Below are 27,037 nucleotides of genomic sequence, written 5' to 3' on the forward strand. Positions count from 1 at the left end.
GACACAAGCTTCCTGAGCTTCCCTGCACCATTGCTGGCCTGGTCGCAATTTCCAACATTCCCAGCACCTGTCCGGAGCCCCATGGAGCCCAGCTGCAGACACGTGTCTCCAGCGCCGCTATTCCCGGCCGAGCTGCACCTGCTGCCCGGGCCCCTCGTGGAAATGCATTTGTTCGCGTCATGGAGCTCAGCAGCACCTGCCCGACCAGCACAGAACTCCCTGGGCTGGAGGCCGCTTTTCTCCCCTCCCCACCTTCGCTGGAAAAGGCGTTTTTTGTATAGAGAAGGCACTTGACGACAGTGGTTTCTAGTGACCCAGCTATGATTCTCACCTGCAGGGTGGCAGCCACGCTGGGAGGACATCTCTCCAATACAGTCGCACCGAGGCAGAGAGGGGCTGGGGTCAGGAGGCTGCAGCAGGGCCGCGTGGCTTCAGGCAACGCCCTTGACTCTCAGTGAAGCTGCTCACGCCGCATGGGTGCAGGGGAGCAGGAGAGGGGCCTTGGGTATTACACGCAGACCCCGTAAACAAACTGAACTGGAACAAGCCAGGCATGCGGGGACACCCGGGAGAGCCAGCCCTGCCAGAGAGGACGGATGGAGACCGTGGCGGGCCGGGCAGCAGCCAGCTCAGTCCAGCATGAGCCAGAGCAGTTCCCCAAGCGGAATCCCTGGGCCGGCAGCAGCACACCTGCAGCTCGTCAGCGATGCGGAGCCTCGGGGCCCGCCCCTGATCCAGAATCAGAAGCCTGGGAAGCAACCCCCACCCCCGGGGTCTGACTCACCCTCCAGGGAGGTCTGATGGGTACAGGCTGGAGCCGCCTCAGCCTGGGTGATTTCGGGAGGGGCAGTTGGACTCATGTGACTCAGAAGCCACTTCCAACTCGAAAGTGTTAATAATTTCATGCCTCTGTCTTCTATACACCAGGAGTGAGGGGAAACGGAGGCACCAATGGTGAGGCTCTGGCACTCTGGAGCCAGGTTCCAGGAGGCCGTTTGCAGGAAAGGTTTTCTTGAACCGCCCACGTAGAAGGCCACCTAGTCTCCTTCCTGTACCCTATACCCACTCACATTTACTCAACTGGCATTTGGTAAGGTCCACCATGTGCCCAGGGGCCAAAGGCGAGCAAGCTGGCAAAGCCCCTGATCCTGGGACACAGACACCCAGCACCTCCTGATCCTGGGAGGACACAGCGTGAGCACAGACACCCAGTATCTCCTGATCCACGTGACATCAGATGCTGCCACGGAGAAGCCTCATGCCTGTGTCCCAGGAAACAGATCTGAGTCTGGGAAGCGGTGTAGAGGCTCCTTGGATCAATACATGCAGGGGCGTGGGAAGCGGGCCTGGAGTGGAAAGCTCTTGGTCCAAAGCCAGGCACCAGCACCAGGCCCAGCACTGGGGAAATGCAGGCCCCAGACCAATGACCTTCGTGCCTGTCTCAGGCCAGGATGACCTATGTGCCTCTCTCAGGCAGGGAGAATCTGCTTTCCCCAGATGCCTGAGGAGCCTCAGCAACAGCTGCCCCCGCCCCTGCCCGCGCGGCCACACAGCAGTGCGTGGCCACACTGTTCCCTTTGGCCCTTTGTCCTGGCTCCGACGAGTGACAAGTGACACCTCCTGTCTGCACGATGCCGCCTCCATTTCCCCACCCCCACAGTCCACGCTGCCTCCCATCCCCACCTCTGAGTGTCGGGGTTGAAAGGTGAGACCCCAGTAAGAAGTGTCCACACCTTACTCCCCAGAACCTGTGAACATGGCCTCATTTGGAAGAAGAGTCTCTGCAGATGTGACGAGCTCATCGTCTTAAGAGGACATCCTGGATTTAGGGCGGGCCACTGAGTGGCACCCTGGCAGGTTGGAGGCACAGATGCGGAAGAGAGGCGCATGGAGATGGAGGCAGAGGCCCGAGAGAGTGGCCACAGTGAGAACCCGGGAGCCCCCCAAAGCCTTCACTCGCAGCACGGCCCTGTGCACACCCTGACTTCACACTCCCGGCCCCAAAGCCATTACAGGACACAGTCTTCTGTTTCAAGTCACGGGTTCGCAGTGACTCATTCCAGCAGCCTCAGGACACTAAGACGCCACCCAATGTCCCTTTGGCTGATGGGCCGGGTGAGTTGCCCTGCGGGCGTCTGGGCACGGCAAGGCCAGGAAAAGTCCGGGAGGCCCATATTCGCAAAGGAGCCCCCGGGGCCTGGCAGGCTCGGGATGAAACACAAAAGCCTCAGTAACACTGTTTCCCCCGGTGAGTTTCCTCGAATCGTAATGGAGCCCGAAACGCAAAACTTCGCGTGTGGGGCCGCGTGACGGTGGAGGGGTGATGTTAGGTGCCCACGTGCAGAGACCCCCGCACGCACACACCTGCTTCCGGTTTTACTAACACGTGCCATGCTGTCTTCACGCAGCTCAGGTTAAACAAGGAAGAAGTGGAATCCTCTTCCCTTCCTCAGTGAGGCTCATGAAGCCGCTCAGGCATGGATGACTGTCCTGTTAACTTTCCAGCTTTCTCTGCCCCAGCCTCTCCTGTCTCCCCATTGCAGCCCAGCCTAGGTGGTGCAGGAGGCGACGTGCCCATTTCTAAGATGGAACTGACGCTGGGGGTGGGGGGACGGCTGGTCCAGACTCCATGGCTTTGCTGGGAGAGAGCCCGGCCAGTCTCCCAGACCACCGTGGCACGTCCCAGTGGGGACAGGAGACGGAACGCCCCAGAGCCGGGGTCTCTTCTGCCTCCTTCCCACTGGCCAGCAGGTGCGGAGGGGGCCTGGGTGTTCTGCAACCTCTTACCCACCAGAAGTGACAGTAGGCTGAGGATGGGGCGACAGGAGGACGCTTCCCAAATAAGCAGATGGCTCATTTCTTCAGAGAAGGGGACAAAGATCCTGGAGAAAGTCTCCCTTACACTGCCTCCACCTCCAAATGGCACACAGATAGCATGGAGGGGCTTAGACCCCACGGTCAGTGAGGCCTGCGTATGGGGCGTGGGAGGCACTGCAGCCCTCAGCCACTGCAGGCTCCTGGGCTGCCGTGATGTCACAAACTGAGGGCCTTCAAATGCAGTGTGGAGGCCGGAGACCAACAAGGGCCCCGTGGGGACAAAGCTAATGTCCCGCAGGGCTGTGCCCCGCGGAAGTTCCTTCCTCCCTCTGCAGCGTCCCTGACTTGTGGCCGCTGGGCTGTGACCTCTGCCTCCGAGTCTGTGTCCCAGGGCCGTCGCCTCTGAGCAGGCCGAATCTTCCTCTGCCTCCTCCGTAGAAGGACCCTGCCGTTATGCTGGGCCCAGCTGGATCATCTGGGAAGGCCTCGCCCCGTGACCCTCAGCCACCGACAGTGCTGGGTACGGCAGAGACGGGGTTCTGTGTCCACACCCGGCTGTCACCTCGAGTTCTAATCCCCATTACCCTCACGTGTGGAGGGAGAGACCGAGTCACAGGGCGGATCCCCACCCTGACGGCGAGTGACGTCCCGCAGGGTCTGAAGGTGTTTTAAGAGGCTCCTCTCCCTTCACGCGGCACTTCGCCCTCCTGCGCCTTGGGAAGAAGCTCTTGCCTCCTCTTTGCCTTCCGCCATGATCGCCAGTTTCCTGAGGCCTCCCCAGCCATGCTGAATTGTGAGTCCATTAAACCTTGTTCCTTTATAAATTACCCAGTCTTGGGCAGTTCTTTACAGCAGTGTCACGTGGACTAATCCAGGCGTCGAGCACAGGTTCTGGGGATCGGGGCCTTTGGGGGGCCTTTTCCAGCTTGCCACAGTCAGCTTGGGAAGCCTGGGAGTGTGGTGGCACCTCCCGTGCAGGCCTGAGAGAGCCGAGGCACAGAGATCCCCGTCCGTCCGTCAGCACCCCTCAAAGGTAGAACTCATGACCTTCCCTGCTGTCGCTTGGTTATTACGATGGCTCTTTGATGCCTTTGGCTGAGCCGGCGTGGTGAGGGGCTAGCTTCTAGGATCTGAGGGAGTCTGTTTCTACCAAAAATCACTCTGCAGAGGCTGGCATTGCTGCCGCCCTCCCTGAAGGCTGTGTGTGGGATTTCTGCCTGGGTGCGGTGGCTTCAGCTGAATTCCCCTCCCGGCCTGCACAGCAATGGCAGGTGGTGGCTGAGCTGAGCTCCATCCCGTGGCATCCCGAGCTAGTGGCCAGCAGGCATCCATGCCCAAAGTGCTGTGCCACCCCTATCCCAGCCTGCACCTGAATGCCCGTCACTGGGACCAAGAGCAGCGTGGCCCACCCAGCCTGTCTTGGCTCACATGGTGCAGAGTGAACGAGGGATCGTCTGTCAAGGCCAAGGACAGTGGGAGCCACTCCGGGTGCAGCGCTGTGGAAAAGCCCCTGGCCAGCCCAGACACGTGAGCACGGGCAGTCTACTCCTTTCTCTACTCACATTCACCATCTGGATCGGTTTTGAAAGGGAAGATCTAACCTTTCAAAAGAAACAAATTAGCCAGGAGGTTGCAAAAATAAATAAGGTGACAGCAAAAGAAAGTTCCAGAACACAAGACAGTGCACAGGTTCCCCTCTGCCAGACAGCCGACCTCATCTGTGGGAGTTTATCGTACGCCCTCTGGGATGGAGGAAATGTCCTTCAGGAGCCCCTGGGCTGAGCCCTGTAGGTGGATCACGAGCAGGGAGAGGCGGGCGCAGGAGCCGCGCAGAAGAGGGGAGGCCGTCATGGCTCCGCAATGCGCTGACTCCAGGGTGTGGGGCGAGGGCGGAGGCTGGCACACGACCTGCTGGCACCCGGCCACGCTGTCTCCCTCTGTGAGGACCCGGCTACCCAACAAGGACACACACTGTGCTGGGCCAGATGTTGCCGATGTGACGGCACTGGGTCTGGTTTTTGAATCCTCCACTACTCAGAGGTGGCTGACCGGAGAGACAGCTCCTCGTAGACTCCCTGAAAGCAGCTTTCCGGGCTCAGGCCAAGACCCCACCGGCCCGCAGCTTGCAACCGTGATGGAGCCTCCGGGCCAGCCAGCCAGGCCCTGCCATCCACACATGAGGTGGTGTGAGTGCTTGCTGCCCGGGTGTGCCTGGCCTGACTTCTGGAATCCAGGGACTTCTCCCACCCAACCAAATCTACACCAGATGCCACCACGTAGCACACATGCTATTAACCCCCTACCCAGTCCACGGCAGACATCATCAATCAACCACCAAGCTCCCACCGGGGCTTCCAAGTCTTTACAACTTCCCACTCAGGCTTTCAGCTCTTCATCTGTTCCCACTGAGGATTATCTGCTAATCCTGCCTGGGGTCACTGGGTTTGCTGTGTCCCCCTGGGTCCTTTAAAAATGCTGTATGTGGCCGGGTGTAGTGACTCACACCTGTAATCCCAGGACTTTCGGAGGTTGAGGTGGGTGGATTGCCTGAGGTCAATAGTTCGAGACCAGCCTGGCTAACATGGTGAAACCCTGTCTGAACTAAAACTATAAAAATTAGCCAGGCATGGTCATGGGTGCCTGTAATCCCAGCTACTCTGGAGGCTGAGACAGGAGAATCACTTGAACCTGGGAGGTGGAAGTTGCAGTAACCAGGATCGGCCACTGCACTCCAGCCTGGGCAACAAGAGTGGAATTCCATCCCAAAAAAAAAAAAAAGAAAGAAAGAAAAGAAAATGCTGTGAGTGTTGCAGAGGCCTTTATCATGTTAGGGATCAAAATTCCTCTTCTTGTTTCTTACAGGGTCTTGCTCTGTCGTCCAGGCCGGAGTGCCGTGGTGCCGTCACAGCTCACTGCAGCCTCGGCCTCCCCAGCTCACACATTCCTCCCGCCTCGGCCTCCTAACTAGCTGGGACTATACACGCACACCACCACACCTGGCTAATTTTCAAAAGTTGTTTCTTGTAGAGATGGGGTCTCAGTATATTGCCCAGGCTGGTCTCAAAATCCTGGGCTCAAGCAATCCTCCCGCCTCAGCCCCCCAAAGTGCTGGGATTACAGGCGGGAGCCATTGCTGTGCATGGCCAAAATTCCCTTTAATACCCAAGTAGTGTCCTCTCCAGGAAAGAAGCAGCCAGAGGTCCACACACTCACGGTGAAACGCAGACCTGGAGGAAGTCTAGCTGGAGGCCTCCAGGTGTAGGAGAAAGGGAGGGATGGGGACAGGCAGAAAACGGGATGGGAGAAGGGTGGACCGTCCACACTGGCTGGAGCCGAAGCTGGTGAAGCTGAGCTTTCTAAAGGTTCTTTAGGAATCTTCATAGGCTTAGACAAGAGCAGCCGAGCTCCCATCTGGGGCAGTGCTGGCTGCGTGGACGGGCCCAGGAAGGTGACGCTGAGTGAGGGAGCCCCTCCTGAAGGGCCACACATCGTGTGACTCACACACCTGATAGGACCAGAGCTGGCAACTCCTGGACGGAAGCGGAGTGCGGCTAGCGGGGCTGGCGAGAGGCTGGGGCTTCTGTCTGGGGTAACAAAAGTGTTCTGAATTGATAGTGCCTGTGGGTACACAACTCTCAATGTTTTCAACGGAACTGCACTTTAATGGGTGAACCGTATGGTATGTGAAGAGTATCTCGATAAATCCCATGTCTTTTTTTTGACCTCCCCATGGGCAGCCCTGGTGCAGGCAAGGTCCAGACGCTTCCTGGCCAGATGGCCCCGGCCAGTGTCTTACCCTCTCAGATGTACAATTTCTTCAACCATAAAGAGAGTTAAACAGTGCCTTGCTGGGCTGTCTGGGCTTTGGCAAGGAGTGAAAACCACGCTACAAACTGCCTGGTGAAGAGCAGGCACGGCTGGCCCCCCAATCCTCAGAGAGCAGCCCTGGCGACTGTCAGACGCACTCAAGAAAGAGTGATGAACGCGGTGGCCGTCCCCGTGCCACGGAGGATGATTCCAGCCCCCCACCCCCGCCCCCAGCCTCGGCATCCCAGCACTGCCACGGGGTGAGAAGATGATCTGATCCACGCAGGAGAAAGGAGACTAGGAACCCCACTCTCCCGACTTCCCCCAGGGATTAGGGAGTGGGGCTTCGGGAGGACAAGGAGGGCAGGGCCCCGAACTCGGGCGGTGACAGCAGCAGCCAGGGGCCCGAGTGCGAGGTCTTCACGCCAGTCCCGAGGGCAGGTGGGCGACCAGAAGCATTTCTGAGTTTCTGAGCTGGGTCTTTGACGAGGGGCACCGGGCAGCCCCAGCAAGTGGAGAGCTCAGGTCAGCTTGGCATGAAGGACAGACAGCAAGGCGTTCAGCACCAGCCTTTGAGATCTCATGGCCCGTGGACTGCTGGAGGGACAAACAGGACCAGAGCTGAAGGGCGGCCAGGAAGCTCTGCGTCCCTAAGACAGCAAGCTGGGAAAGTGCCAATGTTTTTAGCCAAAAAGCCACCAACACCCCCTGTCCTGTTCCTGCTCCACCCAAGGGAGAAAGGGGAGGGGCTGGGCGGGGCATCCACAAGAAACCAGCCACTGTGGCGGCCGTCCTGAGGACAGCTTTAGCAGCTGGTGACCATCCTGTTCTCCACGTCGAAGAATCGCATAACATTACCGTCGGGCACCGCATAAAACATGGGAACAAAACTATCCGGGTCTAAAGAATTGGAGGAGAGCGATTCCTATCCTTGAAGAGACGTTGAACACTTTCAGCTTGGGGTACCCTTTCCAGAGAAACCCAAGCCGTGAGCACAGGCATTCTGCAACATGTCACCGCAGAAACCCAACAGACGCAGGGCCGTGGGGCGAGATCCTGACAAACGGAGGTGGGAGGTGCGTGGGGAGGTGCGCGGGGAGGTGCCGGGGGAGGTGCGTGGGGAGGTGCCCGGGGAGGTGCGCGGGGAGGTGCGGGGGGAGGTGCCGAGGGAGGTGCGTGGGGAGGTGCCCGGGGAGGTGCGCGGGGCGGGGGGAGGTGTGCGGGGAGGTGCCCGGGGAGGTGCGCGGGGAGGTGCCCGGGGGAGGTGCCCGGGGGAGGTGCCCGGGGGAGGTGCGCGGGGAGGTGCGCGGGGAGGTGCCCGCGGAGGTGCCCGGGGAGGTGCGCGGGGAGGTGCGCGGGGAGGTGCGCGGGGAGGTGCCGGGGGAGGTGCGTGGGGAGGTGCCCGGGGAGGTGCCCGGGGAGGAGCCCGGGGAGGTACGTGGGGAGGTGCCCGGGGAGGTACGTGGGGAGGTGCCCGGGGAGGTGCGCGGGGAGGTGCCCGGGAAGGTGTGGGTTTAGGGGCCCGCAGGGAACGCCTTGATAGCAAGTGACCCGCCACACATATCTACCCCAGGGAGGGCTTCTCCTCTTTCACAGCCCAATCTAAGTACTGAGTCTGCGAAGAAACTCTCCTTGGAGTCTGGGGGGGACTGTGAGGGCCGTTGGCACCCCGTGATTTAGCCCCTGGACCACTGTGGGGACAGATGGGACCAAAGCTGAAGGGGGGCCAGGGAGCGCTGCATCCGAAAGCCATCACGCCGGGTGAGAGGCCCTACCAGTGTTTTTAACTAAAAAGCCACCTCACCCTCTGTCCTCTTCGTGCTCAGGGCACTGGAAGGCATGAGAAATCGCCACCACATGGGAATTCCAAACACACATTTTAGATCATGCCAGATTTCTGCACAGAGCGTAAGGACGCTGGGGAGGAATGTCACTTCTGAGGCCGGCCTTTCACTAAGCTCAGCCATTTCTCTTTCCTGATCCGCCACTAAGATCGTCTCCTGGAGCTTACAAGCCGAACCTGCCACCCGTCACCAGGATCAAGGCCGAGCCAGGACGCACCCGCCGCTGACCTCCCACGGTGAGGGGTTTCTGGTTGTGTCTGCATGTCATAGAGAAACCTTTCAAAGGAGTTTCAGGAAGTTTACGTTTGGAAGCCGCGACTGTCACTTTCGTTCATGGCCCAGATTTATAATGGGAAACAGACAGCTCCCAGAATTGCCAGGAAGGCGTCTGCTTTGAAACGTGTTAAAACAAAAGGATTGAGGAGAGACCAGTACTTATAAATGCCATAAAGGCACTTTGTTGTTGACGGCACCGACCTCACATTTGCTGTGGACCTGCAAGCTGTCAACAAGCTCATCCTGCCCTGGATGGCCACAGCACCCATCCCTTCTGCCTCCACACGCTGTTAAAAAGAAAAAAAAAAGGCATAATGAGATGCACATTTAACAAAATGTTTAGCTAACGGAGTCTGTCCACGGCATATCCCAACCCGGGTGCTGAGAGACGAGCCTGTCACCTGGAGGAAAGAAGCAGTCAAGCGGCTAGGAGCAAACGGTCATCAGGGAGGACGCCCCTCTCCACCTCAGATCAAGACGCAGGCGGACTCTTCCCACCAAACGAATTCGCCTTTGGGCTCTTGGCATTGGGTTCGGCACTCCCTACTATCAACTGGAAAGCAAAATGCTTTCTTTTGCCTGAAAGAGGTTCCCAGACCGCGTGTTACCGTGCGTGCACCCGCTCTGGGCTTGCCAGTTTGCAGGCATCACGATCATCACCACCACCAATGCAGATGGCCCAATGGCATCGAATCCCGCGTGCGTGAAAACGCCCTCACTTCTGACCTCCTTGACGCCAGCGCCCAGAGCTGCCCCAGTCACCGCAGACTCAGTACTTACCCTGGAGCGGGCGGGTATGTCTGCGGCGCCCATCCCCTGTGGCACGTGGCTGAAGAGGTACAGTGGCCGGTGTCCCGGCTCCACGCCCCAGGAACCCACCATGGCTGCAGCGCACTGGGGCTGCATCTCCTCACTGGCTGGTTCTGGGCTGGGAAGTTTCAAGTTCCAGGCGGTCTGCATTCCCTTTCCTGCTTCACACACTTAACCCTACCTTGTCTGGTCAAGAGGAATCCAGACAAAATCCACCTTCTGCATCAAGGGCCGCGCCCGGCTGCCCTCAGAGGCAGCGAGTCTGTTCCTAGCCCCACTTGGCTTTCACAAGAAACTAGAATGGGCGGCCAAGGCCCCCGACGCTGCGGCTTTGCGAGGGTGAGTGCGTTTTTCCTAACCCACTGGCTTTTTTCCTCCTAGATAGCAGAGGGGTGCACCTGCTACGAGGAATTCGGGTGTCCAGCCCTCCGGTCTCAGGGGCTCACCCTCGGTGGAGGCTTTGCCCGGAGAGTTTAACATTCAGTCCCCACTCCAGGCTCAGCAAGAAGCACTGATTGGGAGGAATTCCAGCCCACTCCTCAATTCCCCGTGGGGACCCTCAGCCAGCCTGGGTGCTCTCCAAGCCCTGGTTTCCTCGTTCCTGGGAAATAAACAGCACACCCAAAATTGAGCCGCAGCCACTGGGGCGGGCTACTGCCCATGGAGTGCAGGTGCGTCAAAGTCCTGCCTGCCTTCCTCTGCACTCCAAGTCACCTGTTCCATCCACGTAAAGCATCATGGGTGCTCATGAGCTTCCAGGGAAACTGAGTCACAGGACTTTAATCACGGCCATAAACAGCTACTGAGTGACTTCATACCGGATGGGGAGATTTGAGTGTGGACGCAGGAGGAGGTGTAGGCGTGTGCCCGGGAACAGAGGGTGGCAGCCTGCCATGCATTCTCGGCGAGGTCTGGACGCAGGTTCAGTGCCTTTACCACCTTTCTGCTTTGCTGTGGTTTTGAAGCTTGCTATAATGAGGGTACATTGCTTATCAGAAAACAGACATTTCAGAATGTTTCAAAAGCCCACCTGATCTCCTCCTCATCTTCCCCAGACCGCTCTTTCTTCGAAAGGCCTTCTGTTCTTTCCACTTGCTGTTTTCACACTCACCTTCCGACCGGCCATCTCCCACATCCCAAACTCCGAGCAGCCCCCTTCACGCCCCTGAAGCAGGCGTGGCCCGTGAGTCTCCTGGAGGGACACGTGCCCATCCTCATCCTCACAGGCCTCCTGCCTGCGTTCCTGCACCTACAAAAACTGGCTCTAGCTTCCAGGAAGCTTCTAGAAAGGGCCTGAGTGCTGCGGTCAGAACACGGAGTCCCAGCACGCCTGCTGGGACACCCCCGGCCGCCCCTAAGTGAGGCGTCTGACCTCGAGAACACGTGCGTTGGGGAGGGCTGACCAGGGCGACGCCCTCGCCCTTCAAAGCCCCAGGCGGCCGGGACACCATCCCATTCTTTTGGGACTATGTACAGGTTGTCGATCCCAGGAGGGCAGGAACCACGCTCGGCCAGGATGTGTGCATGTCAGGGGGGGCGGGTCTGTGACATTCATCACACATGCACATTCACACAATGGAACGATTCTCCTCCTCTGCTATTTCTCTTCCTGTTTTTTAAATTGAGGTGAAACTTCACATAAAATGAGCGTTGTAAAGTGTGACACCGTGAGTGCCATGGGGCGCATGCTGCACGATGCCCTCCGTTTACTTCCAAGCGTCTTCATCGTCCCCAAAGGCCGCCCAGTGACTGCCCGTCCCCTCCAGCCTGGACAACCTCCCATGGGCCCCAGTCTCCGTGGACCCGTCTGCTCTGCCATGTCACGTGGATGCAGCCCTGCCACGTGTGGCCCTCGTATCTGGCTCTGTCCACATCCATGACGTTCCCCAGGCTGGCCCACGCCACAGCAGGGATGAGGCCCTCGCTTCTCTCACGGCTGAGTCGTACTCCCTGGTGAGGAGAGACCCCGCATTGGGCAACCAGGCATCAGTCCATCCAAGGACATCTGGGTTGAGTCCAGCTTTTGGCCACGGGGGGAAGTCTAGAGATAGAAGAGCCATTTGCACCCCAACCCACAGCGCTCCCCGTCAAGTTCAAGCTGGAACCGCCCACCTCTCAAAACGTCCAGATGTCCCCATTCCTCCAGCATTTCCAAGAACGCAGACAGGCACGTCCTCACCTGATCCCGCGCCCATGCAGAGCCCCTGGGGTTTCTACTAATCGTTCTTCAGTATCCACTCTCTCAGTGCCAGGCTCAGGAAGAAGCTGCGGTGGGGAAGAGAGATCTCTGGGTGCCCAGGTTGCCTCAGGGCTCAGGACGCTGGTCCCAGTGTTGGTCAATGTTGGTAGAGTCTAATTTCTAGAGCCTCTGGCCGCTCAGATGAGTTATCTGAAGTGGGCACAAATGCAGCCGTCCTCGAGAGGGGCCCCGTCACCCCCAGGAAAACCAGGGCATCTCTGGGCAGTGGGGAGCTGGGCGGGTCCATCACCCTCAGGAAAGTTGGGGCATCTAGCGGGGAGCTAGGCGGGTCCATGTCCCTCGGGAAAGCCAGGGCATCTTTGAGCAGTGGGGACGGTCCCCTGTCATCCTGTGGACACCTGGGGTTTCTGTCATTTGTGCAGAAGCGTTTACATAAGGTAGAAGCAACGTTCCCTGGAAGTTTCTTACAAATTAAAACCAAGGACAGGGAGTCCTAGAGGAATTGAGGGGCTTGCTGTCGAGCACTCAAGCTTGTGGAGGAAGATCAGGGAGAGAAGCCAGGAGGACAGCGAGGAAATGTGGGCGTCAGGTTCCCTGGCTGCCCACTCAGAGGATCCCAGGGGCCACCTGCTTAACAGGCAGACACCTCTGTGTGTCGCTGGCGAAGTGAGGACGTGGCCAAGCCCAGTTAACACTCAGGGCTCCTATGCGCCGCTGGGGCCTGCACAGTCTCTTGGTGGCAGCAGTGACCACGTGGCGTTCCCCTGCAGGGACCACGTGGCTGGATTTTATTCTTCTCTCTGTCCTTGGGCAGAAGGAGGCAGAAGCAATGAGTCCTGCCCTTCTACCTTCAAGTAGGTCAGAAATGTTTTCATAAGATAACAAAAGTTACAACCAAAAGCAACAGGGCTGGGTGTAAAACCCCTGTGTTTTCAGCCTCGATTGTGTGTGTGGGAGAGCAGGAAGTCAGGGTGTCTCTCCTGGGGGCCATGAGGCAGGAAGAAAGGGCTGTGGGGACCATGCCGGTTCCACTGTACGTCATGTGGCTGCCACAGCAAAGAACCGCAAACCGGGGGGTCCAGGTGACAGAAGTTCACCCTCTCCCTCGCTGGAGGCCGAGTCTGAGATCCAGGTGTCCCAGGGCTGTGTTCCCTCTGAGCGTCCCAGGGAGGTCCCTTTCTGCCTCCTCCAGCTCCCGGCAGCTCCTGGGGTGGGGTGGGGGGTGGAGTGGGTTGGGGTGGGTGGGGTGGGGGGTGGGGGGAGTGGGGGTGGTAGGCGGCCACATGTTCAGAGCTCCCAGATGTCTCCAGGGACCAGCCAAGGCTGACACCCTGGGTTGGCACTAGGACTCTGGTCAGGCATTTTGGACAAAGCCTTTCCTCCATGGGGCAGACACAGAGCACACCCCTGGGTAATGGTGTGCCCAACGTTTTGGAAGAGTCAAGGGCATACACTGGCAGCCCAAGTGAGAATCAGTGAGATTGCAAAGTGTTTGTCATTAGTGAGGGTGTCAGACGGCCTGGCATGTTTAAATAGCCAAAAGCAAGTCCTCCTCACATCTTGCACATTGGTGGGGGCATTCTAGCACTGGTTAGAATTAAAACCCAAAGCAGGTCACTGATTCCAATGAGAGTGCCCTGGCCCCAGGAGCATTAAGAAGAGTTCCAGGGAGAAAAAAGAGACGATATTGTTTGTCTCTGGTGCAAATCCATGGAATTCTGTGCAGGTCTTTTATATCTGTCGCTGTGTTGCTACACACTTCAAAACTTAACGGCTTAGAAAGGAAAATTCACTTTTTATCTCTCACAAACTGTTCGCCAGGAAAGTGGGAAGTGTTCAGCAGGGCGGTTTTCCTCAAGGTCTCTCATGCGGTCTCATGTCAGCTGGGGCTGCATCACCTGAAGGCTCGACTGGGGCTGGTGGCTGCCTCTTGAGGCGAGTGGGCTGGCACTGGCTGTTGGCTGAGGGCCCCAGTTGCTCTCTGGGCCTGCCTGAGTGTCCTCCCAGCATGGTGGCTGGCTTCTTCTAGAGTGAGTGAGCCAACAGGCCAAGTGGAGGCTGCAGTGCCTTTATAATCTAGCCTCAACGGGAAGTTGCACGTGGAACCCCACCATACTCTATACTGACCACACGGACCAGCCCTGCTGTGTGGGAGGGGAGCACACACAGACAAATTCAGGAGCTGGGGTTCCCTGGGGCCACCTGGGAGGCTTGCCACCATCACCTGTCCTGTTCCTAAACCACCCACATCCCGGGTTTCCTATTCACAGCACTGCATGCCACCCTGAGGAGCTGGGAGGCTGATCGTTTTCAGACAGAAAGCATCTCTTTTGTATTTATAGCCCTTCCTTGAGTTTATCTCTTCCCACTCTTGTTTTATTTAAAAGCAGCAAGAGGCCAGGTGTGGTGGCTTATGCCTATTACTCCAACACTTTGGGAGGCTGAGGAGGGTAGATTGTTTGAACCCAGAAGTTTGACACCAGCCTGGGCAACATGGCAAAAACCCATCTCTATTTTATAATTAAATAATAATAATAATTAAAGTGCAAGATATGCCACCCTCAGCCCGCTCCTTACAAAGCTTGACCTCTCAGTTTGTTGGGTTACTTTCCACACTACTGCAGGCCATGGTCTTGCTGGTAGAATAAGAGCCCCTATTTCTGGAGGGGTTTGGCTTGAGAATTCTTGCTTGAGGTCTCCTGAAGCTGTAATCTTGCATCAGCTAGAGTTGCAGTCTCATTCAAAGGCCTGGCTGGGGCTGGAGAAGGCACTTCCCGGGTCACTCCATCACATACTGGCCAGGGGTGCTGCTGGCCAGAACTCAGTTCTCTCCAAATGGACGTTGCCACCTCACAGTATGGTGGCTGGCTCCCCTTGGAGTGGACGACCCAAGAGACCGTGTTGCCTTGTGCAGCTCAGTCACGGAAGTCACACGCTGTCAGCTCTGCCACGTTCCGTGGGTCACATGGATCAGCCCCAAGTCATTGTAGGAAGATGAACCCCAGGAGGTGTGGGTCACGGGTTCATCCTGGAGGCCACAGAGCTGCCCCTGAGGGGGATTCAGCAACAGGGCCAAAGGGATTCCAATGACTCAACCCGAGAATGTCCAGATTAGACAGGACCCGTGAGACTGAGATGATGAAAGTCTGGCTGACATGACACACAGGACAGGCCCTGGACAGAGGCTGTGGGTTGGAGTCTCCGCCCCAGCACTTCCCACCTGGGATGTGGGCCTCATCCATCCGCAAGGTGGAGACACAGCAAAACCCAGCCTTCCTCCCACCCACATGCTGGATGATCAAAGGAGCGAACAGAAAACAAACAGGAAGAGCCGAAGAGTCACAGTATTATCATTTATTTGTGTTATTAGAATGATACATCCCTTTACAAAATAACAGCTTTATTGGATATAATTAACAGACCATACATTTCACCTGTATGAAGTGCACTTTCACGAGCCTTTAGTCTATTCAGAGTTGCGTGACCATCGTCAGTATAGAATAAGGTCCTACTGATGCTTGAGAGATGACGGTGTTGATGACGATGATGATGATGATGATTGAGACAGAGTCTGCTCTGTTCCCGGCTGGAGTGCTATGGCACCATCACAGCTCACTGCAGTGTCCACTTCCTGCGCCCAAGCGATCCTCTTGCCTTAACTTCCCAAGGAGCTGGGACTCCAGGCATGAGCCACCATACGCAGCTGATTTTTTTTTTTTTTTTTTTTTTTTTTTTAGTAGAAGTGAGGTTTTGCTATGTGGTCCAGGCTGGACTCAAACTTCTGAGCTCAAGCGATCCTCCTGCCTTGGCCTCCCAAAGTGCTGGGATTATTTTTAGACCACAATGAAAAGTTCCAGTTGATACAGCAGGAAGTGAACCAGGGAACACTTTACCTGTGGTAAAGCAGGCTCTGGGAACCATCAAGTTCACTCTGGAAAAGGACATCAGCAAGGGGTGTCTGGAAGCGTTGGGGCTGGGCTCTGTGCAGAGAGAATTGTGCTGTGTGGAGCAGCTGCGCTCCCTTAGGGGTGGCTGGGTATGCGGGCTACGGCCTGTCCTCAAGGGTTGCACCTCTCCCCCAGCTCCCTGGCATCGTACTCAAGATTCAGGGGATAGGACCTCCCCTGGAACCCTGGAAAGCAGGGAGCGCCAGCTGCCCATGGACACTGGGAAGGAGGGAGTGTCACCACCCGTGTACACCAGGAAAGAAGGGGCATCAGCTGCCCATGGACTCCAGGAAGAAGGGAGTGTTGGGCACCCATGGACACTGGAAAGGAAGGAGTATCACCATCTGTGTACACCAGGAGGGAGGAAGTGTCAGTCACCCATGGACACTGGAAAGGAGGGAGTGTCAGGCACCCACAGACACCAGGAAGGAGGAAGTGTCAGCCACCCATGGAAATGGACGCTGGGAAGGAGGGAGTGTCAGCCGCCCGTGGACACAGGGAAGGAGGGAGCGTTCCCGCCCGTGGACACAGGGAAGGAGGGAGCGTTCCCGCCCGTGGACACAGGGAAGGAGGGAGCGTTCCCGCCCGTGGACACAGGGAAGGAGGGAGCGTTCCCGCCCGTGGACACAGGGAAGGAAGGAAATGTGGCCACCCGTGGACACAGGGAAAGAGGAAGCACGGCTGCCTGTGGACACAGGGAAGGAGGGAGCATTGCCGCCTGTGGACACAGGGAAGGAAGGAACATGGCTGCCTGTGGACACCGGGAAGGAGGGAGCATTGCCTCCCGCGGACACCAGGAAGGAGGGAGCGTTGCTGCCTGTGGACCCTGAAAAGGAGGGCGTGTCACTGCCCATGGACCCTGGCTCTGTGCCCTGTCCTTGGCTCCTCCATCCAAGAGCAAAGCTGAAGCTGTTTTCCCAAAGCTCTGTCTCCTCCACCTCCCCGAGCTTCCCTCTGAGAGTTCCTGCTGATGTCCTCCGCCCCCAGGCACGGTCCAGGAGCCAAGAATTCATGGCAGACCCCGAGCCACAGCTCGCCAAATCATTCGCTCATTGTTAGACATCCGGGGTTTTCAACTTTTTGTTTTTGTAAAGGACACACTGAGTGGCACTGGGTAGCCGCTCTTCTGCAACTCCAGTCCCAGAGCCTCGGGGGTGAAATTCTGTTCTCAGCTACGCCCGTGCCCAGCTGCTCCATCATCCCACGAGAGGCTGGGGTTGGAAGCCCCTTGGCGCCCAGCCTCCGTGAACGGGAACACCGCCAGCACCCAGACCTCGGCTTCTCAGTACCGTGTTTCATTCAGAGCGCCCAGGACGCCCGGGAGAAACGATCAGGTCCAGTCTAGGCAGGAAAACACCAGAGGCTCATAAGAGATCTCGACCCTCCGTGGCTACGAGGCCATGCCTGAGCACTCAGTATCTGGCTTGATGGGTGGGGTGGGAGCTGACGGCGCCAGGAGACGGCCTGCTACACACGCCCCCAACAGCTCACGCTCAGACAAGCGGCTGGAAGCCTGGCGACGCGTGCATGCTCCCATGGCTTTGAAGGACGCCCCATAGAACACAGATTAATCATAACAGAGAGAGAAAGAACAATGTCACAGGGAGCCGGGAGACACGGCATCAATTAAACTGACAGCGTTCATGTCGCCGACGGCCCAGGCTGAGCCTCACCCCTGCTGTCCCTGCCCACCCAGGATCTCATCAGTAGGAATTGAGAGGCTGACCCGGCTAAGGGTATCCTGCAAAGCACCCCGAGTGCCCACGGCACAGAGGGACCAGAAGGCTGCCCAGGCTGATGAAGATGGGGCAGGGCGTGATGCCTGTGGACTCTGCTCTCAGTACCTCATGGGGACAGTGGCCAGGCTGCAGTGGGGCCTCAGAGGGACCTGTCCCTGCCCTGATTCAAAGGGTGCTGAGGGCTTGCGAATGTCTGTGTGTGCAGGAAACACACCCAAGGAGCCTGGCTGTGTGGACCGCGGTGTCGCCCGGCTGTGTGGACCGCGGTGTCCCCCGGCTGTGTGGACCGCGGTGTCGCCCGGCTGTGTGGACCGCGGTGTCCCCGGCTGTGTGGACCGCGGTGTCCCCGGCCGCGCTCCGTTTCCTGTACCGTCTGCCTGCGCTGCGGCCTTGTCTGTGCACTGCCTGAGTCCGCATTATCTCTGTGTGTAACTCGGCCCAGCCCTGGATCCGGGGAGGCTGACCCCTCACGGGCCTCTCCCAGCCTGAGTGGTGCCCTCCTGGCTGCTGACCACTGCTGCCCGAGGCCCTGCCCCAGCAGAGGGCACAGGCTAGGGCGGGACTGCAAGAGTGAACCAGGGCATGGCAGCTGGCGAGCAGGGGCCCCCAGGGCCGAGGCATCTGACCAGTGCCCTGCAGGATGGGCAGACCCCTGGCACCCCAGGCATCTGCACAGGGCCCACCGTCTCCTGCATTCGGATGGTATCACATGGGCCAGGGTGTCCCTGGGGTCCTGTCGGGTGCCCTCCTTGGCTCTTTCGCCTTCCACAGTATTTCTAAGTACAGCTCACAGTCACCCCAAGTCTCCAAGAAGGAACGACAGCGATGCCATGGAGAGAGGAAGCCAGCCCTGCAGAGGGCACCGGAGCCCTGGGCACCCCCCTTCTTCTCCTCTCTTCCCTCCTTCATCCCTCCTTCCTTCAGCCCTCCTCTCTCCATCCCTCCTTCCTCCTCCCTCTGACTTGAACCCTCAAATTGCTAGTATCGCCCCCTCCCCAGTTGCAAGAACCCCAAACATTCAGACATTGACTTGTGTTTCCTGCACCACGGCAGAATCACCCCCTCTCCAGAGCGGCTGGCCCCCCACCTCCCCCCACAGGCAGGGACCCACCTCCTTCCCCTGACCTCCATTAGCCCACAAGGATCTGGCGCCCAGCCCCATGGCTGGTTGGTGAAATGACAGCCTGCTCTGCCGGGAGCCTGGGAAGAGGAAGGCACTGGGGCAGGGAGTCCAGCTTGGGAGCCCGCGTGCCCTCTAGGACCCGCCCTGGCTGGAGAGAGCAGCACGTGAGACACAGTTCATTCACGGGGCACAGGGTTGCTATCTGCAGGGCTTGTACTAAACTCTAGCAAAGAGCAGACGTCCGCTTTCCTCCCGGGGCCTGGAATCCGCCACGCCCACTGCACTGAGGTCAGCTTTGAAAAGCCCCCATTGCAGACATGGGGCAAAGGCCGGGGGAGGGGGCAGCTGGAGGCTCTGTGAAGGCTGCTCTGTTGTGATCAGCCTGGCCTGGGGCACCCTGGGAGACTCCTGAACCACCCGGCCTCCCGGCCCCCTGGCCAGTAAGAGGCCCTCACTCAGGCACGCCTGGCCCCTGGAGGCAGAGAGCCTGGGACTCCACAGAGAGGCCATGCCCTGCGCCCACTCGGCCTGGACGGGAGCCCGGGCCCTGTGTGGTCACAGCCGGAGGTCCTCGAGGGCGGGGGCGGGGGCAGACCCCATGGGGGCACCCTCTCCTCCAGCAGGGCTGGCTCCTGTGGGGGATGGGAAGATGCGGCAGAGGGCGTGACCTCCAGGAGAGGCTTGGCTGGAGCAGCCCTGGGGGGCAGGGGCAGGAGCTCCAGCGGTGACCTCTTTCCCGTGACAGGAGGCCTGGCCTGAGGGAAGCACGGTTCCACCCCCGAGCCCAGTTCCCCAGCTCCAGGCACTCAGGTGGGCTTGAGGCCACGAGGCTGTTGGTGCCGAGGCGCCCTGTTGCTTATTCCAAGGACCAGCAGCCAGCCGGGTCTGGGGGCCACTGAGCAGGAAACATGCCCCAACTCAGACCCCCTGGGCATGGGCAGCCGCCTTGGCTCACTCCTCCCTCTGGTTCCTTCGCCTGCAGTGAGGACTCCTCGCCCAGCACCTTCCCATGCCAGAAGTCAGGGAGCTGGTGACGAGACTGAGGCTGATCTGGGCTGTGTGGGGCTCCCGCTCACAGGACCCTGGGGACTGTTTCAAGAAGAGCCTCAGGACACCAGGAAGGTTCACAAGCCCGCTGTTCCCGCCAGGCGAGAGAGCCCAGGGTGGAGGGAATCCACAGGGCAAGGTCCTCACTCCAGCGCCACAGACCCTGTCACTCACCCCTATGCACACAACCCGCCAGGCCCTGCCCTCAGCCGCCCCTTGCCAGGCCTTGCCTGGTGTTGGCATCGCTGCTGTGGCAGCAATCAGGGGAGGAGATGCGCTGAGGGGGGCCCAGGCCTGGCAGGCGCTGTCCTTCCTTCATAGGTCCTGAGTGACTTTCACTCCCCTGCCGGCGGTGCCCGCCCCCTCCCCCCAACCCCCAGACAGGAGGAAGGGAGCTCAGGGCGGCGTCTTCGGTCTTTGGTGCTGCTGGGGTGGAGTCAGGCCCAGATCCCATCGTGGATTTGACAGAACAGGAAATGGGCTGTGAGTGCAGGTGAGGCTCAGCCAGGGCCCCGCAGCTCTCACCCCAGAGCTCAGCTCCAACCTTGCTGGTGCGGCTCCATCTCCAGAACTGTGGAAAACGCCTCTGTCCACCCGGCATGCTGGGCAGTGCCTGCTTCCCCCATGCCAGCCGCTGGCCGGCTCCCCAGGCCTCTGTGAGAGGGTGGCTGGTCTCTCCTAAAAGTCCCCCTGGCTGACCTGCGTGCAGCCAGGGCCTGGGCCCTGGGGAGGCACTCTGGGGAGAGGCTCGTCAAGGAAACCTCGTGCCCAAGCTGCCCAGCTGAGCCCGGGTGTGGCTGTGCCGGCCCAGGAAGACAGGCAGCGTCTCGGGGCGGGCAGCCCTCCCCCAGCACAGCCCCGTGCTCCCCACTCAGCCTCCGCCCAACCACTGGAGGTCACGCCGATTCCCCAAATGCCTTCTGCCCTGAGCCGGGGACTCCTGTTCACACATCTACCTTGCCCGGCCTGAACAAGAGTCTGCGACGGGGACCCAGCTCGGGAGGGTGCAGAGGAAGCCAAGGGCCCACACAGGTGAGAGGTTCTCGGCTCTGAGCTCACCCAGCCCAGACCCAGCAGCAGCCTCAGAATCTCCTGGCACCTGCTTGCCTGTGTTGCAGCCCCAGTGGGACGTGCGCAGCGCCTGAGAGAGAAAGCACTCGGGAGGATGAGTAAGTGCTTCCCTCCCAGCACAGGGCTGTCTGGGGCACGCTGAGACCAGACCATGTGCAGAAGCCCTTCAGAAGAGTGGCAGGAGCTCAGCCGCCAGAGAAGAGTTAACCCCTTCCGGATGCTCGTGGCTCCAGGAGGGGCAGAGTGAATTTGGAGGCACCGGTGCTGCGTGATTGTGCACGAGTTGTCTGACCTCTCTGTGCCTTCGTTGCCTGACTTGGCTGGTTCAAGTGCAGCTGATTGTAATGGCAACTGCTTCATGAGGCACAGCCAGGACTCTGGGAGGCAAAACACAGAAAGCCCACGGTGCGGTTTGAGGCTCCAGGCATGGCTCAGTTGACAGCAGCTGAAAACGGCAATTTCAGCCGCAGAGTCGCCCACCCTGTGTACCACAGAACGCACACGGGTTTCCAGCTTTGCTCTGATTCTTGGGGACCACTGGGTTTGGGCTTTAGACAAAGCTCATTTGCCTTTGGGCAGAAGTGGCCAGAGCTGGGATCACCTGAGCCGTGGGCAGGAACGAGAGCGCTGGCTGACGCAGGATCTGGGGAGGGACCGTCCGTGCTGGGCAGCTCTGGGCTCAGGTCGGGCTGAACCACCGTCCAGCAAATGAAGAGACCACAGCTGGGCCACTGCAAAGCCTCTCTGCCACCCAACCACCCCCGCCAGGTCCTCACAGCCCTCATGAGTGTCCCAACTCCCGGCAGGCGGCCCACAGTGCACCCCGACAAAGCACGCAGGTACCATCAGGCGGTTTCTATAAATGCTTGGCCCAGCGTCCTCGGGAGACAGCTGCTGCCTGGGGCACTGCTCTTACTGTGATTGTCATTCCTGCCCCTGCTGCGTGCCTAGACTTCCCCCAATGCCAGTGAAATCGCCCTCCACAGGCTTGTTCATCCACAACACGGCTAGGCAGGTGTGCGCGCAGCACAGGCCCTGCTCAGGGGGGCCAAGGCTTTAATGGAGGTTAAACGTATGTCCCTGCAGGGAACAGGTTTCCTTACAGACCCAGAGACCAGCCAGGTCAGGGACTTGAGGGGCAAAGATCCCAGGGATGGTGCCGTGGTCACGGGGGCATAGGGGCAACGGGGAAGGAGCTCCCACCCTGCCAGGACCTCCCACAGCTGAGTCCACTGGGAAGCCAGCCTGCAGGGCCTGGGGTGGGGGCACAGGGAGCCCACCCAGCAGCACGGGGACGACGGGAAGCGGGACAGAGCACCCCAACAGCTCCATCGCAAGGACACACACCTGACATGCGTCTCTCGGCCACAGCGGCTCTGTCACAAGGACACACACGTGACATGCATCCCTCAGGCCACGACTCTGGCTCTTGGAGTGCCACTTATACAAAAGAGCCCTCTCCTGGCACAGAGATTGCTACCTTCGGTTTCACCACTGTGGAAAGTTTAAAATCAGGATGGATTTCCTTCCCACTGTGTAGAAACGCCTGGTGCTCTTTAAACGTGTGAAGTTGGTCCCCGCTGGGCAACTGGTCTCGGTTCATCCGTCACATTCACGGCTGCTGGATCCTGAGTCTCAGACCAGCGCCCCTGGGAAGCCGTGCTGGGCAATCCATCATCCGTCCGAGCCTGCGATCCGGAGGCAGCCAAGGTCTAGTCTAACTCCAGGGAACAGAGATGGAGGGGAGCCTGCCACAGCCCCCACGCCATTCTGCTGGGGGGCACCCCTGCCCGCAGCCCCTGCCCAGTGCCAGGCTGACGTCCACACCTTCCTGCTGTTCCCACCATCTGAGCCGACCCACTTTTCATGGCTGTCGGCCACCGAGCGCCCAGAGGGCTCACTCTTGCCATCTTCCTGTGGCCTGGCTGCAAGCCACACTGGGGGAGCAGAGGGAGGCGGGTGCAGGGCAGGTGGGTGAGTGGACGTGGCGGGGGTGCCTGTGGGGTTTCCTTCCATCGCTTTGGCTGATCAACAGGGAGGTATCCCCATCAGCGGAGTGGCGGTGGGGAGAGGACGTACAGGTTAGAGACAAAGGGGAGGGAAGTGGGTTCACAGCAAAAATACAACCAGGTGTGCACGCTCTCCCCAGCTCTCAGGTGCGGGGTCTCCGACCCTTAGGTGCAGGGCAGGCGAAGGTTCATAGCACCTAAGTTTGGGACTTTGGCTAGGTGAGTCCCAGGTGGTGCGAAGGGGTTGAGGGTGTGCCCAAACGGAGGGGAGCCGCAGGTCTGGGCTCCTGGACCCGCGCCAGCTACAGGGGAGACGGCGGAGCAGAGGTCAGCACAGCACGTGCTGCAATCCACGACATGGCACGGGGCTCCCTTAATTTAGGTCTTCCTCAACCTCTTTCAGTAGTTTCAGGATTTTTTCCCATAGACACCTTCTGCATCTTTAATTGGAGTTACTGCTTGACACCTGTATATCTTAAAGCTTTCTGAACAATGACGTTGATCCCCCAAAATATGCTGACATCTCTTAATATTTCTGCTATTTATCCCTGGGAGGTATTTTAGGTTGTCTTTGGAAATTATTCGGACTTTTCCAGAACACAGCGACATCACCTGCGAATAGGGGCTTGTGTTTTGCCTCTTCCTTTCCACGGCGTCGGCCTCTGGCTGGTCTTTTCTTTCTCTGCTCCCAAGGCCTCCACAGCTGAACAGGAGCTGTGGGAACAGCACCCAGCCCCGCTCCTGATGTCAGGACACACGCTGCGGCCGCACGGCTGCCGTGGAAACGCCTGATCAAGTCAAGGGAACTCCCTTTTATTTTCTAGAATTTTTTTTTTTTTTTAAAGCATCTGTCTTGGAAGCTGAATTTTCTCAAAAGCTGAGTCTGCTTCAGCTGTGAAAATGGCATGAATTTCTCCTCCTCCTGTCAGTGTGTGGAGTCACACTGAGTGACATTCTAAGGTCAAGCCAAGCTGCAGTCACGGCCCAAACACAACATGTCATGGTGAGAATCTAAAGGACTGAGATTGTTAGATTACTGGAAACTTATGATGAATAAGAGAGCTTAACGAGGGTGCTGAATACAAAACGGGACACCTGATTGGATCCAGCCACAGCTTGTTACCAAATGAGCCTGCCCACTGCAGATTTGGTGTGCTAACATTTTGCTTAGAATTTATCCGAGTAAAAACGGGCTATAATTTTTTTCTCTGTGCTGATGTCTTCAGATTTTGATGCCAAAGAAATGCCAGCCTCGAAAAATGAGCTCAGGGATGTCCACCTCTTTCTGTCTCCCGGAAGAGCTTGTGAACGAATGCAGTCTGGTGTAACACGCATCATTTGGGATCCCTTACCCCTATTTTTCGAGGCTGGCATTTCTTTGACATCAAAGAAAAATCTCAGTCCTTTAGATTGTCACTCAGTGTGTTTTCTGTTCCTGCATTCGTTTGCTGAGGATGATGGCTTCCAGCTCCATCCATGTCCTTGCAAAGGACATGATCTCATCCCTTTTTATGGCTGCATCGTACTCCATGGTGTATATTTACCACGTTTTTTTTCTTTCTTTTGAGACAGAGTCTCACTCTCTCGCCCAGGCTGGAGTGCAGTGGCATGACCTTGACTCATGGCAACCTCCACCTCCCAGGTTCAAGTGATTCTCCTGCCTCAGCCTCCCACATAGCTGGGATTACAGGCACACGCCACCATGCTTGGCTAATTTTTGTATTTTTAGTAGAGATGGGTTTTTGTCATGTTGGCCAGGCTTGCCTCGAACTCCTGACCTCAGGTGATCTGCCCACCTTGGCCACATTTTCTGTACCCAGTCTATCACTGATGGGCATTTGGGTTGATACCGTGTCTTTGCTATTGTGAATAGTGCTGCAGTGAAAATACACGTGCATGTAAGTTTAGTCACCGTGGAAGACACGTGGCAACTCCTCAAAGACCTAGAACCAGAAATACCATTTGACCCAGAGATCCCATTACTGTGTATACACCTGAAGGAACAGAAATTCTATAATAAACATGGCAATTTCTGTTGGCCATGTTTAAAATCTCTGCTTGGATTTTCACTGAAATTGCACTGAATGTACCATTTAGAGAAAAACGATCGTCTTTACGATACTGAGGCTTCCATTCACGAACAGGCTACATCCTCCTCTTTTCTTTTAGGTTTTCTTCACTTTTCTTTGTATCCTACAGCTTTCTGTCCCAGACATCTTGTTAGATTTGTTTCCACATAGTTTAAGTTTCTCAGTGTCTATAATAACATTTGTAAGTGATTATTACTGTTTCTGGAATTTAGAAATATAATCGGTTTTTGTATGTTGGCCTTGTGGGCAGCAATCTTGCAAATTCCCTTGCTTTTAATGGTTTGCTTGTGAGCTCCTTTGGATTTTCTTCACATGTAACCGTATCACCTGCAAATACTGACAGCTTCGTTTCTGGTTTTCAAGATATTCAAGCCTATTTTTGTTTTGTTTTTTGGTTTTCTTCTTGATGGAGTTTCGCTCCTGTTGCCCAGGAGGGCAACGGTGCCATCTCGGCTCACCACAGCCTCCGCCTCCCGGGTTCAATCGATTCTTCTGCCTCAGCCTTCCAAGTAGCTGGGATTATAGGCGTACGCCACCATGCCCAGCTCATTTTGTATTTCTAGTAGAGACGGGGTTTCTCCACGTTGGTCACACTGGTCTCAAACTCCCGACCTCAGGGATCCGCCCACCTTGGCCTCCCAAAGTGCTGGGATTACAAGGCTGAGTCACCACCTTCAACCCTTTTAAGCCTCTTTTCTTGCCTTGGTGTGCTGGTGCATCACGGTGAGGGGCAGCCATCTTTGTTACATTTCAGGGAGCAGCAGGGGGTGGTGGGAGCAGCAGGGGGTGGTGGGAGCCACAGGGGGTGGTGGGAGCCGCTCTCCGCTTTCCATCCTTGAGGGGGATACTTGTTGTAGATTTCTTACAGATATCTTTGATCAAATGAAGGAAGGTCCTTTCCATTCCTGGTTTGCTAAAGGTTCTCTGAACTTATTTATGCCTGAGGTCACGTTCTGCTTGGCAATGACCTCAAGCAGTAGGATATGAAGACCTCCCACATGCTGCGTGTTCCAATAATGGAACACTAGGCAGAATTCATCATGAATGGGCACTGAATTTTACAAATTACTTTTCTGCATTAAGAAAACCATATAGTGTACCTCTTTTGTTAGTGTGATGGATTACATTGACTTTTAAAATATTATACCAACCTTGCATTCCTGAACTCAACTTGGTCATGGTATATCATCACGCAGTATCAATGGATCAGGCTTATACGCATTTTGTTTAGGGTTGCTTAGGATGTTCAAGAGAGACACTGGCCTGGATTTTCTTTTTTTTCTGTGAAACATCCCTGTCGGGTTTTGGTGTCAGGGTTACGCTGCCTCATAAAACAAGATGAGAACTGAGAGTCTCGTTTTTATTTTCAGTTACGAGGAAGACTTTAAAAAGACTGTTATTCTTTCTTTAACATTTGGAAACAGTGAAATGCTGAGCCTGGAGTTTTTCTTTGTGACAAGATATAGGTAAGATTTCCTAAAGATACAATCCTGCACGATCTGCACATGTACCCCAGAACTTAAAATATATTTTTTTAAAAAAGGATTTCCTAAACAAGTTTTTTCCTAGTAATTTGTCAGTTGCATCTAACGTTTCCGACAAACAGGACATTTTTGAGACAGCCTCGTCTTCATGTCTGAAGGGTTCACAGGTTCTGCCACTGTCATCTGTGCCTGCTCTCTCTTATTTGACTCGCGTACCAGGGCTGTAAAAGTGCACAGTCTTCTCAAAGAACCCACTTTGGCTTTACTGGTTGTATCTACCCTACGCCCTGTGCCTCATTTCATTCACTTTTCCTTGTCTTTTAACTTTCCTCTAACACAACTTAGATGTACTCCCCGAATTCTGATCAATTACAAATACCTTCATGTGTCCAGTTTTCTTATCTGACCTATGGGTTATTTGTTATTAAATTCCCAAACATTCAGAAATTTTCTACTTTTCTTCTCATTAATTTTTGCCTTCATTACATTTGGTCACAAAACACATTCTGCAAGCCCCATCCTGTGGCACTGAGATGGCTTCATAGTCTGGTGGGTGGCAATTTGGGAAAGAGAGCTTTCTATGCTGCGTTTCTGATGCATTTGTCATAGTGAATTCGAGGACTTAAAATTGCATGGCCGGGTGCGGTGGCTCATGCCTGTAATCCCAGCACTTCAGGGGGCCGAGGCAGGTGGATCATCTGAGGTCAGGAGTTCGAGACCAGCCTGACCACAACATGGAGAAACCCGGTATCTATGAAAAATACAAAATTAGC

General features: G+C 56.9%; 1 protein-coding gene across 1 annotated transcript; it reads left to right on the forward strand.

Annotated features, from left to right (window-relative positions):
• Window positions 1–20,209: 20,209 nt before the first annotated feature.
• Window positions 20,210–20,928, forward strand: LOC105726485 (uncharacterized). Its single transcript, XM_012465957.2, is given in 4 exon segments — window positions 20,210–20,305; window positions 20,307–20,613; window positions 20,616–20,660; window positions 20,663–20,928. Coding segments are annotated over 4 exon segments (714 nt in total).
• Window positions 20,929–27,037: the final 6,109 nt, after the last annotated feature.

Source organism: Aotus nancymaae, unplaced genomic scaffold (assembly GCF_030222135.1).
Source record: "Aotus nancymaae isolate 86718 unplaced genomic scaffold, 86718_ANA_hifiasm-v0.15.2.pri h1tg000095l, whole genome shotgun sequence".
Classification (NCBI taxonomy): Eukaryota; Metazoa; Chordata; class Mammalia; order Primates; family Aotidae; genus Aotus; species Aotus nancymaae.